At 29.9% G+C, this 13814-nt stretch overlaps 1 protein-coding gene and 1 pseudogene across 1 annotated transcript; one reads left to right on the top strand and one right to left on the bottom strand.

Annotated features, from left to right (window-relative positions):
* Window positions 1-905: 905 nt before the first annotated feature.
* Window positions 906-7493, top strand: LOC125843095 (copal-8-ol diphosphate hydratase, chloroplastic-like; annotated as a pseudogene).
* A 4661-nt stretch (window positions 7494-12154) lies between these two features.
* On the bottom strand, window positions 12155-13438 carry LOC125841242 (acylsugar acyltransferase 3-like). The gene has a single exon (XM_049520329.1). It carries the CDS (start codon window positions 13436-13438, stop codon window positions 12155-12157), a length of 1284 nt encoding a protein of 427 aa, XP_049376286.1.
* Between the last annotated feature and the right edge of the window lie 376 nt (window positions 13439-13814).

A 13814-nucleotide genomic window follows, 5' to 3' on the forward strand; every position in this document is an offset into this window, starting at 1 on the left:
CATTTCTATTGATATCTTCTTGCTCATGCAATTTAATTATTTTTTCTGCTAGAGTGATTTAAGTATTTTGTCTTTGCTTCACATTATTTTACGCTTCAATAAAATAATGTGATAGATCTCTATTATTGTCATATTTCATTTTGTTTTAAATTCACCTCTTTTTTAACAGTAAAAATATCTAGATTTTTTTCGTCAAAGTCTCATAAAAATATGCATGATATCATGTTCTAACTTCTATTTGTAACTTTTAACATGGCACATTTTTAATTTTCTTAAATAAAAAAAACTAAATCATATCAATATTGAAGAAATATCAAGATAATGAAATAATTTTGAAAGTCTAACTTTGATCATATCAAAATTGAATAATAAAATATTAGTATGATAATTTTTTTACAAAATAATCATCTGAACTGTACCATTGACACCCTTGCAAATCGAAATAGAAAAATAACGTTAGTCATTATTAGAGGATAGAGATCTTATAAGAATGAGTTTAGAACAACAGAAGCCATAGGTACTTGATTGCATAATATTAGAGTATAGAGATCTTATAAGTATAAGAATGAGTTTAGAACAACAGAAGCCTTAGGTACTTGATTGCATAATACTTTTTTCGATCTATTCAATTTATCATGTTTTTATTTACAAAATATTAATCGAAAAAATAGTTCGATTAAATCATTTTTATTTGCTAGTATTTGATTTTAATTTATCACTCACTTTTTGGAGGCTGGCCTGAACTTCCTAACTGTGAAGGATGACCACAAATGTAGGGTGCATTAGTCAACTCCAAATAATTTATTGGTTGAAAGCACAAAAAAAGAGAAAATAAAATAAAATTGTTGAGTAGCTATAAATAAGTAGCCTCCTTTTAGTACAAGCTTATATAGTTCCATTTTTCTCTAATTTAATTAACTCCACAAAAGAAAAAATGAATGCCCTCAATTTTCCTTGCCATCTTCACGCAGTCAAGGGCAAGGCCTTATTTTTGAAACGTGTTATAACAAGTTAGTTTAATTTTCTTCCTAGTTGTTTACATGCATATCTCACTAATTAGCGTTGATATATCTGCTTTTAGTTGAGAGTAATTCAATATTTTTAATTTTTTAATTTGTTTGTTTTTCACTTTTCTTTTAAGTATGTTATATGTTTAAAAATTACGTAAAAGTCCTATATTGGATCCGTACTGACACACACTCCTATACCTAGTATATTTCAAAATGACTTGTTTCTTATAAATTGCAGAATATTTTTTTTGTTTGGCGTCAACTCTCATTTTTTCTAAAGAGAGACTTGTTCGAAATGTGCTTGATTAAGAAAGAGAGAAATGTGAGTCTTGGGCTAACTCAAATTGAAATGAGTATTATGTGGCTACTTAGTGCTTTATAAGTATCTTCACTGTACTAATCGTATAGATCCATATAGTGTTTTAATTTTTATGTGTAGTTTAAAATAAATGATTTGTTATATAATCAAGGTGGTGTTTTTTTCTTTCAATTTTTGTTCTTATTTAATTATTTTTTTTACATAAACAAAAAAATATTAAATAGACATCATTTTAATTTAGGACAATTTGGTAAAAAACACATCTTATATTTTAAGAATGAGTAAATTTATTTTAAAAAAGAGACCAATATTGTATGCACTCCCATCTAATCATTTTTTTTTTCTTTTCTTTTAAGGCCAATTATGATTAATTATTATATTTTGATTTTTTCAGGAAATTGTCAGTTCCAAACTGAAGGCTCAGTTGTTAATTACAAGAAAATATTCTGTAAACATGTGCGTAATGCTGGAAATTCCTTAGGTAGGACTGTAGTGAAGTAACTATGATTTTTAATAAGGGTTCAAAATCTGAAGAAGTAAATATACGAATTAATTGAAAGAGGTTCGACATTTACTATATATACATAGAAAATAATTTTAATCATATATAAATAGTACTAATATTTTCTGCCAAAGGAAGTTCCGGTGAACGGTGCCTTCCTTTGTATAGCATAATTCCGTTTGACAAATTAATGGACAGACGTTGATATACGTAGTAATTAATGATATGTTACGGGCTCATTTGAACACTCAATAATTTTAATTTGATTCAACTTTGTATATGAATAAAAATTTAAATATATAAGTAGAAATGATAGATTTTTGTAGTAGGTTTAATACTTGAACTCATAAGGTTCAAATCGTGAATCCATCTAAATATGTTAATAGTGGACTATATTTCAGCCAGAGAATATATCATACATTACGACCTATATAAATACATTTTCGCAGGTTACACTGGTGAATTGCAAACTGAGGATACAAAATTCCTGCTAGATGGGGAAAATATTCAGGTTACAAGAAAATTCTTTCTGTTTTTTGCTTCAATTAACTTTCATTTTATTGTGCTTACCAGTTTATTGATTTGAATTTAGTAAATAACTAGAATTCAATTAAAATAAAATTATGCTAATGGTTGTGTATTTTATTTTTTTAAAATTTAATTTGTAAATTATCTTATAAGTAACCGTATACGTGCAATCAGGGTACGAATCTACCTTTTAAATCAGAATTTAGTAATTTTAGTTCAAGCTCTGTATTTGTATTAAATTTTTTAACTTGATATGTATAAATTATCTATCTTGAATCTAATGCTTGCCCTATTTTAGAATTCAGAACCCACATATTTAAATTTTTAAATCTACCTCTACGTACCTATAATAACAATTTTGCTCTATAGGTAACTCGAACGAAGAAGACAAGGAAGTTGGTAGAGAAGATCAAAGATATGTTGAATGACATGAAAGATGGAAGGTCAAGTGTATCACCCTATGACACAGCATGGGTTGCCCTAATTAAAGATATAAATGGAAGTGATAGACCACAATTTCCATCTTGTCTTAAATGGATAATAGAAAATCAACATAGTGATGGTTCATGGGGAGAGCAATTTGTCTTTTGCATTTACGACCGCCTATTGAACACATTGGCATGTGTTGTTGCTTTAACAACATGGAATACAACACCTGAGAAGAGAAACAAAGGTAAACATACATATTCTCCCTTCCATCTGACTATTTTTAGTAAGATGATCAACTAATATGAGACGGAAGAAGTATTTCTTGCGTCTCAATTTATATGAATTATTTTGAATTTAACACGAAATTTAAGAAAGAAAAATTTTTGAAACCCGTGTTCTAAAATAAATCATAGATATTTGTATAGCTATAAAATCATTTCATTAAGGATATGGTAGACATTTTAAAATTAAATTGTAACTAAATGTTTGAAATGTGTCATGATTTTTTTTGTTACCGACTAAAAAGAAAAGTAACTCATATAAATTGGAACAAAGAGAATATAGTGACTTTTCCACAAATATTTTGATTGAATCAATAAGAAGAAAAAATATTCAGTGATTATTCTCAGTATTTCAATGAGAATCTGTTGCGTTTGTAATCTCATGGTGGGACTTTCTTTTGTTAAACATTAGGTGTATTGTTTATAAAGGAAAACATATGCAAACTAGAGAGAGGGAATGTTGAAAACATGACATGTGGATTTGAAATTGTGTTTCCTGCTCTCTTGAATGAACAAAGCTCAACATTTAGACATTGATATTCCATATAATGCTCCTGTCTTGAAGAATATATGTGCAAGGAGAGACATGAAATTAAAAAGGTAATTAATTAAATTAACAACATTTAATAGCAATGGTTAAGAAATTATGAATAATAATACATTTTGTTTTGCTTTACAGAATCCCTAAGGATGTTGTGCATACAATTCCAACAACATTATTGTTTTCACTAGAAGGATTTTGTGACTTAGATTGGAAAAGACTTTTGAAGCTTCAAATGCAAGATGGTTCATTCTTAACATCTATTGCTTCAACTGCCTTTGCTTTTATGGAAACAAATGATCCAAATTGTTTGAGATATCTTCAAAGGGTTGTTAAAAAATATAATGGAGGAGGTAAATTAATATGGAATGTCATATTATTTAATTGAAGCTAAGTATACTATTTTGTTTAATGTCTATACACTGACAATAAACATGTATATTCTAATAACATGTATCTATATCTATAGCTCCACATAGTTACCCAGTAGATATGCAAGCGCGATTATGGGCAATTGATCGATTACAACGCCTTGGAATTTCTTATTATTTTGAGGAAGAATTCAAGGACATGTTAGATCATGTACAAAGGTATTGAATTGAATTGAATTGAAGTAACAATATAATGTATATTATTGCATATGTATATTGATTCATTTTTTTTAAATTACAGATACTGGAATCAAGATATTGGAATTTTTAGTGGAAGGAATTCAAACTTTTGTGACATTGATGATACATGCATGGCTATTAGGCTTCTAAGGTTATATTGATATGATGTTAAACCAGGCAAGTCATTAATAAATAAATAAACTCCTTAATTAATTTTACGAGTGATGAATTTAACTCCAACTCGCTCAATTCGCCCAATTTTTAGGGGGTTAATGACCTGTCTATTTATTAAATACTTCATCTTGACTCACCCAAATTCACGTCATTTAAGATTTTGGTTGATTTAAGCTTAAGTATGACCTCCAAATTGATCCATAAAAGTCTTGTCAAAATATTTAAATGAAAACTTGTTTTTTGTTTGATATGTTAATAATTTAGCTATAAGCTAAGAAAAAAGATTATTTTATTTATCTTGTAATTTGGTATTTAATCAAATTATAATTAGTAAGAGTTGGACGGATTATACTATGATCCATTATTTTTTTAGCTCTTCTCAACACAATTAACTTTTGGAACGATAACTTATTTATTAATTTAATCTATTTTGATCCGTGAAAATTCAACTTGAGTGATTTGCCACCCATAGTCCTTATTAAGAAAGTTTTAACAATTTCATAGTTGTATTTAATCTATATTATTTATTGTTTAATATGCCACAGATGTGCTCTACAAATTCAAAGATGGTGATAATTTTTTTTGCCTAATGGGTGAAACAGACAAGTCCCCAACAGCTATGTACAATCTCTATAGATGCTCTCAAGTTTCATTCCCAGGAGAGAAGATTCTTGAAGATGCAAACAAATTTACCCATAATTTCTTGCAACATTGTTTGTCAAATAACCAATCTTTAGACAAATGGCTAATAGCCAAAGATATCCCTGGAGAGGTACATATATAGTTATCTTTCGAGTGATTTGATAGTATGTGTAAAAAAAATTTAAAATACTATTAGTGTATGGAAGTTAACATCATTTTCTATATCATATTTAATTTGGTTATAGATACGATATGCATTGGAAGTTCCATGGTACGCTTGCCTACCTAGGGTGGAAGCTCGATCATACCTCGAATAATATGGTGGAGCAAATGACATTTGGATTGGCAAGACGTTACATAGGTATTTTTAGCGCGTTGATAACATAATTAACTAATTAAAAATGTATGCGTCCTCAAAAATAAATTTAATTTTTTTCTTAGTCTTAATCATTGGAATTGTTTTGATGTAGAATGCCAGACATAAGTAATAATGTATATCTTGAGGCCGCAAAATTAGATTACAACAAATGCCAAAGTCAACATCAATTTGAATGGACCAATATTCAAGAGTATGTTTAATTCTTTAGTTTAATTTTTTTGAAGAAAAAGGACAAATTAGTTCAAGTTACCTTTATTAAATATACTTTTTATTGTTATTTTAGGTGGTTTACACAATGCAATTTTCAACACTTTGGAATAAGCAAAAAAGAGTTATTGGAAGATTATTTCTTAGGTGCAACAAGTATATTTGAAGTAGAGAGGTCAAGGGAAAGACTTGCATGGGCTAAATCTCTTATTATGTGTAAGATGATTACATCATACTTCACTCAAGAACAACCTACCACTTGTACTAAAAACAGGTTTGTAATTGTAGTTGGTGTATATTTATTTATTTATTTATTTATTTATTAGTAAATACTAAATTTATAATTGTATAACAAAGTATACAATCATATATAGTTATGTTTAGTAGCTAGTAATCATGTTTCTTAATTTTTTCGTTAATATTCTAGTGATAATCTGTTTTTCATTATATATTTTTTCAATGAGCTGCTGGTTCGATGGAAAAATCACGTTCCACTAATTTACAGTGGGAAAAACCTTTGTTTCTAGTAAATATAATGTAATGTAATTTATGTTTCTTTTTTTTCTTTTGTTGCAGTAATGAAACAAGACAGATGCTTCTGAATAATCTTCTTAAGTTTTTGCACCAACTTTCTGAAGAAACTTATGAGACCCTAGGCAAAGATATCCACCTCCAACTACACTCTGTTGTACGTATATATTGAATAGCTTATCACATCACTATAAAAAAAGGAAAATAAATAATAACAAGCAATTTTTTTCACTAAAAATATTATTGCTAATTTTATTTATCCACAAATTATATATATATAAAAGTTCATAGCTAATTATTAATTATTCTTTTTTTTGTTTTGCTTTTCACTTATCCAGCAAAAATTAATTTATATATTTACTGTTTTTATTTTTGTTATATGAAGTGGGGAACGTGGGTGATGTGTGTTAGAGAGGAGAAAACAGCATGCCAAATAGAAGCAGAGCTGCTAGTACGCACAATTAATCTTTGTGGTGGACATATGGTAGATGATGAAATAATTTCCAGTATAGACTACAAGAATATATCTAACGTTACCAATCAAGTCTGTTTCAAGCTTCAAAATCGAAAGGTAATTAGAAATTTGCACATTTTATTACGTCATTTTTATTTTTCAAGCCTTAAATCAAAGAGTTTTTACTATATTGCATATGTCACAGAGGAACTACTCAACTTTCACATATCCAAAGTTCTCTTTGAACCACTTGAATACGATTCTTAATTATATTCATATCAAATATTCTTATTGTTTGTAACTCTCATCGCAAATGTTAATCTTTTATGTTACAGCCTACAAGTATGAATGCAATATCTGTGTTGTTTTGTTCCATCAAGTGTAGGATATGATAGGTAACTCCATATCCAATAAGGCTCACTTCTAATTGAAGATGACATAATACTTACTAGTTAACACTCCATATCCAATAAGCTAAGGCTCATGACGAACAAATAGAGTACTCCACAATTCATCACCTAAGCAAAATAACAAATATACATCTTGGAGATAGAAATACAAGTCATGAGTAACTCCCTTATTTAATCCAAATAGTTCAATGGGTAATTGCAAACACTGCTACCTTTGTACAATTCAATTTCATTACCCATCGATCGATGTCCACTCGGAACAAATCGACACTAGCTTGCTCTCCTTCTTCAGTCCATCTTTAATTAGCTCGCGAACCACTCCATTTCATCCTCACTCATCGTTGCAACGTGTATCATACTAACAATATCCCCTATTGCCCGTGTTGGTAGTGGTGGATCCAATAAATTCACAGCTAGTACCAACATGGATGGTTTAAACGAGTTTGCTCGAGCTGCTTTTGCAGCACACTTGTAAATTAGCGCGGACAACACTTAAACTGTTTCTATTTATGGTAATATGTTGTGGTTTCAACAGTTTAAGTTTGACCGAGAATTTGCTCATGAAATCTTCAAATTTTAAAAAATGAGATTTATATATTTATAAACTACGTAAAAGATATTATAAGTCACAATAATTGACAGTTCAATATATTTAAGATCCGTAATATTGCAAACTAAAGTGTATCTAAGTAATTAGCTCCTAAACTGATGGGATTTATGTAATCATGAGTCATGACATTACAAAAGTTCAGCAACTATATGTGATATTAATCCATATATATCATTATTTTGACTTTTTTTCTTTCTTTTTGTCAAATGTGATATATAGGGGTGTGAAGGTATCAACTGAAAAGGGAATCACAATGGGATCCATGAAAGCAGCAATGAGGTTGAAGTTGACCCACATGAAGATGATTCTATTGTAATAAAAATTAATACGTATTAATTCTTATTGTTTCTTATTCTCATCGTAAAAGCGACTCGTTAATTGCTTATATAATTAAGATTAGTAATTGGAGAAGCAAATTCGAGAAGCTCTTTGTTACTCTCAAATTGAGTCACGTCTTTTTCTAGTAATGCAACAATTGCCTCAATCTTGACAATTACTTAATAATCTTTTCAGCACGATACAAGCCTTGATGCTTTCATCTTTCCTTTCGAGCTTGATGTAGATATATAGGTGTTTTGTAAACAATTGTAACATTCAAAACAAGCAACTCGTGTCCTATGTGGCGTTCAATATGTATTATGCCACAAAGAATATAGGCATAATACATAAATTGGACCTTTAACTTGGCTTGAAATTATAACTTTGACATTTAACTTTGTCACAGCAATAGTAGACATTTTAACTATCCAAAACTTAAATAAAAAAACACTTGAATCCTACTTGGCAAAATGTGAAATACACCCAAATTAGACGTGTCAGAGGTAAAATTTGAGGGCCCCAACAGTAAAAAAAAACATTGAAAAGACTATTAAATCCTTAATCAATCCTTATATATATATATTTCACTTTATTTTCTTTCTATTTTTTTCAACATTTTCCCCTTCTTTTTTTTTGGCATTATTTGTTGTTCATTGCAAAATGCACAAATTGCAAGTGACATTTAATTGTTTTTTGTTATTGTGAAAAAAAAGCTATAATGAAGTTTTTTAATTTTTCTCTATATCTATTGTAAGCAAGATGGGGTGAATATACACTTGTAAAAATTGAACGCAATCTAAGTTCGAAGACTCTCAATCAACCACTCCGATCCACACTTAAGGGACTCCTTACATTTTGATTAGGTATCAGATTGCTATTCAAACTTGACAAAAATCTTTGAAAAGTTCATTTAGACATTTTATCAAACAGTTTGAGTGCACCATTTTACTTAATAATTTTTAACACTCTATGTTTATTGTTTAGGCTCCGAAAATCCGTAATTGTAATTTGCTACTCACTATGAGTCTATGACAATCATAAAACACAAAGCATCCTTTTTTCTCATTAAGTATTTGACAACTAACGCACAAAGACACTTCAAACTAAAGAAAAGAAGAAAAAGTTAATTGATTTTCATGTCTTCATATATCTATGGACTGCTCTGAAATAATTTTTCAACAAAAACGTTAGTTTCCTCTAGTGATTCCCATATTGGCTTGAACATCTAACCAACAATATGCAATTCTTATTTGTAAAGTATTAAACCTTGATACCTTGACTAAATTAAGGAAGAAGAATAGGTAATGACTAATCGTTCAAGTATATAAAATTTCTGCACTTATCTTGAACAATTTTTTCTTTGATTTGAATATAAGGGGCATGAATTTTAGAAATTTAGATTAGGATTTTTTTTTTTAGAAGAAAGAGGAGGAGCGTAGTAAATTTTTTTCCCAAAAATGAATTTGTTTTCACTTTCACCTTATTCTATATTATAATTTATTTTTATTATTTTTAAAATCTAGGTGCATTTATTTTAGTTAGTTGGCAGCAATTGAGTGGATCACTTATCCACGTCAGAGCATTTGTATATCACGCGTTTTGTCTGAAATATTCGAGTGTTTTTTTGTTTAAATTTTGGATAGTTAAAGTGTCTCTTTGTGCACTATCAAAGTTAAAGGTCAATGTTATAATTTGAAGTCAAGTTAAATATCATATTTATGTATTATGTCAAGAATATATGTGTCTACTTATACGCACTTAAAGTTGGAGAGATGCTAACTGAGATCAAGTTAAAGAATACATTTATATACTTTTTTTAGTTAGTCATAAAAAAATATCACATTTCTATGTACTCAAATAATTTAACTTTAACATTTTAATTTTTATCTTTAATGAAATAATTTATAATCATAAAACTGTCTATAATTATTTTAAACTACAAATTATAAAAAAAATTTAAAATTTTATATCGAGTCAAACAACATCAATTAAAATAAAATGGAGGTGAGTGCAACTTAGTGGGTTTAAATTGAGCATGATTTTAGTTTATCTATACATATTATATCTTGGTGGTATATACATTACGGTGAAGCTAGTGTGCAAAATTCATGTGAACCAAAATTCAAATTTTATATTTACTTTTTAAAAAATATTTAATATATACTTATAGTTAGAATTCAATAACTCAAAATCATGAATTCCAAAATACTTGTCACTGATTACGTGACTTCAAGCCAACAATAATAAATTATGTGATCCACAAATTATGTAGGCACTTTGAAATCAATTAACACGGGGACAATTGAGTCGATCAAATATTGTATTCAAAGTAAACTGTACCATTTCATTGCAATTCAAATTAAGCAGAACTCATTAAACATCACCCACATGGAAGAGATAAAATAAAACAAGAATGCCAATTTATATTATTATACGATAAGTATAAAAATATATTTAAATTATCTCCCTTTTTTGAGTTATACCTAAACTATTGGGAGTGTGAGTTTCATACCTAAACTATTAATTATTAGTTTGAGAAACACACCTCAATGATGTGTGTAATAATACATTCTCTCTTTTATTTGAGAAAACCTTGCCACATGGCATTCCACTTGTAACACCTCGAACTTCGGTCAGTTTTTAGTTTTGGGTCAACTTTAAATGACCATGTAAATATCTTGTTCGTCCTCACGCCAAACATGTAATTCTTCCATTAATTCTGTAACACATCGGTCTTAGAAAGAACTAAATTTAGAAATAGCTAAATTAGAAAGAGCTAAATTGAGATTGGTACAAGTTACTCTTCAATTGTGAGTTTTTGGGTCAACTTCAGACGGCCATAACTTTCAACACAGGATGAGTTAGGTGGCCCATGAGGTATCAAATCAAAGGTCGTTGAGTCCTCTTTCCAAAGCTATTGAGTTTGCTAAAATCTGAGTTCGGATGAAGGAGATATACCCATTTGAGTGTAGCCTGTCTAGTTAAGGAAATTCATCCGTTTTAAGGAGGGGTGTTTTGGTCTTTTCTACCCCACTAGTTGAGTTTTATTTTGAGAACAAATTTTGCTTTAAGCTTATTTTTGCTTGAGTTAGTTTTCCGCTTGTAGTCAGCCAAGATGAGGGTTCACTTGGGGACCAACAATAGTTCTCGAGTGTCGGCGACGCCCAGAGTGTAGGCTCGGGGCGTGACACTACAATTAAGTTCAAAATACATTTTTAATATGTAATTTGATTAGGATACAAACAGTGAATGATTGAATGGTTTTGTTGTTTTTGTATGTTGGATGCTTGGAATATAAAATAATTTGGAATCATGCATATTTAGTTGATCATCTATAAATTAGACATTGAATATAATATATTTTTGGAATACATAACAAATAAGAAATACATCTTTTGTCATGAAATACAATTTTTGATTGTTATTATGATTACAAATTTGTATGTTTTGATGATTGTAATACAAATTTTGTTGGAATTTTAAGAAAGAATATATGTTTTTGAAAAATAAACAAACCAATGTTGTATCTTTTCTCAATGAACACAAGTTTACATAAGTATATGGGTATACATATGCTTCTTAAATAACTACAAATTCATTTGACATACCTATTGGAATGAATACAAACTAATAAAGAAATACAAATATCATTATACAAACGCAAACATGAAAACCATAATGAATACAAGTACACATATCATACATATTGCAATGAATACAACTTAAGAAAGGATAAAAGATTATGAAGAAAAAAAATACAATTACACTGTGTGAAAGAAATAAATAGATACAAATATGGTTCTTAAAGAGTTACAGATCAATTTGGCACACATATTGGAATGAATACAAATTGATAAAGAAATACAAGTTTCATTATACAAAATACAACATGAAAACTAGAATGAATACAAAAACAAGTTTGATGCTCAGGAAGTTGTTCTTCCTCAATTTGATTTTCATCAAATTTTTGGACTTTGCCGCTGGTAGATGAAGTACCTATAATTTTCGTTTTCTTAGATTTGCTCTCTTTAGCCATTTTTCCTTTTCTTAGTTGTGAACTGTGAAGGTATCAACTACAAAGGGAATCACAATGGGAGCCATGAAAACAGCAATGAGGTTGAACCACTTGAATATTATGATTGTATTGTAATAAAATTAATACGTTTTTCTTATTGTTTCTAATTCTCATAGTAAAGGCGACTCCGTATTCATGATAACGGAGAAGCAAACTGGAGGAGCTCTTTGCTATTTTCAAATTGAGTCACGTCTTTTTCAGGTAATGCAACAATTGCCTCAATCCCATCTCCACTGGGACTATCGATAAAAATGAAGTTGTTTCCAATCCCAATTACTGGAAGCGTTACCCTGCTTGGTTTTCCCCATCCAAAATCCAAATTATCCAATGGGTAATTGCACATACTGCCAACTTTATACAATTCAAATTCTTTAATGATCGATGGCAACTCAGATCGAAGCGCCACTAGCTTGTTCTCCTTCACATGGTCCTCCTTCTTCACTTCATCTTTACCTTTCCTTATCTCGCGAACCACTCTGCCGATTGTCATTTCATCCTCACTCATTGTTACTACTTTGATATAACTAACCATATTCCCTATTGCCCGTGTTGGTAGTGGTGGATCCAATATTGGACGTAAATTCACAGCTAGTGCCAACAAGGATGGTTTAAAGGAGCTCGAGTTTGCTCGAGCTGCTGTTGCAGCGCACTTATAAATTAGTGCAGACAACACATCAAGTCGGGTAGGATTTTGCACTCCTGTTTCTGATGTCACTTGACTTTTCAGCATCTCAAGTTTCGAATTGGAAAATAGGTACCTTTTTCTACCACTGGGTTGATTGTGAATTATTTCATCAACCATAGTAGTATCGGTGTGAATAAAATCAGTGGATGGTGAAAAAATAGACGATCCGATCATTTGAGGGGAAGGTATATTCGCGTTCTCATCATCACGGCCTATGGAAGCCCAATCACTAATGAAATTGGCGAATGTGCATCCATCAGAAATTTTGTGTGATAGGCTAGCACCTATAGCTAATCCCCCACAATTAAAATGGCTTAATTGAACAAAAAGTAAATTTTCCTCATTTAGAGTTAAACCGCCAGGTATACCTTTAGGAAAAGGTAGATATTCAGGGCTAGTGTCTGGAAGATTGACGACTTCAGATATTGGAAAATCGTATCGAACGTTGGTAAATTTGGCTCCCCTGTCGTTGCAATCGACAAAAGTGTTATCTCTTAGTGTTCCAGCAAATGGATAGTAAGAGGACAAAACTTTGGATAGTGATTTTTCAATAATGTTGGATACTTGTTGTGGTGTTTTAGAGGGGAAAGGATAAAAGGCTGCAATTGAATTGAAGACTGGAACCATGATTTGATCATTTATAGAAAGATTGTAACGCCCAAGTGAAAAAGGGGTAGGACAATTAGGCTTAATAATCTTTTCAGCCAAAGATACAAGTCTTGATGCTGCCATCTTTCCTTTGAGTTTGATCTAAGATAGGTGTTTTGTAACCTATGCTAACATTCACTACTTATAGTAGGCAAGGCATCCAGGCAATGAGCAATTCATGTCCTATCTGCCATCCCACGTGTAGAATTCATATGTTTAAACAAGTTTAAGTGTCTACTTGTATCTACTCAAAGATGGAGAGCGTAAATGCTAACTGAGATCAAGTTAAAAAATACATTTATGTAAATATTTTTAGTCAGTCGTCAAAAGATAACACTTTTCTATATTCTGAAACTATTTAACTTTAGCATTTTTATTTTTATCTTTAATGAAATAATTTATAACCATAAAACTGTCTATAATTATTTTAAACAACAATTTTTTTAAAAAAAATTATTTT

Source organism: Solanum stenotomum, chromosome 10 (genome assembly GCF_019186545.1).
Source record: "Solanum stenotomum isolate F172 chromosome 10, ASM1918654v1, whole genome shotgun sequence".
NCBI lineage: Eukaryota > Viridiplantae > Streptophyta > Magnoliopsida > Solanales > Solanaceae > Solanum > Solanum stenotomum.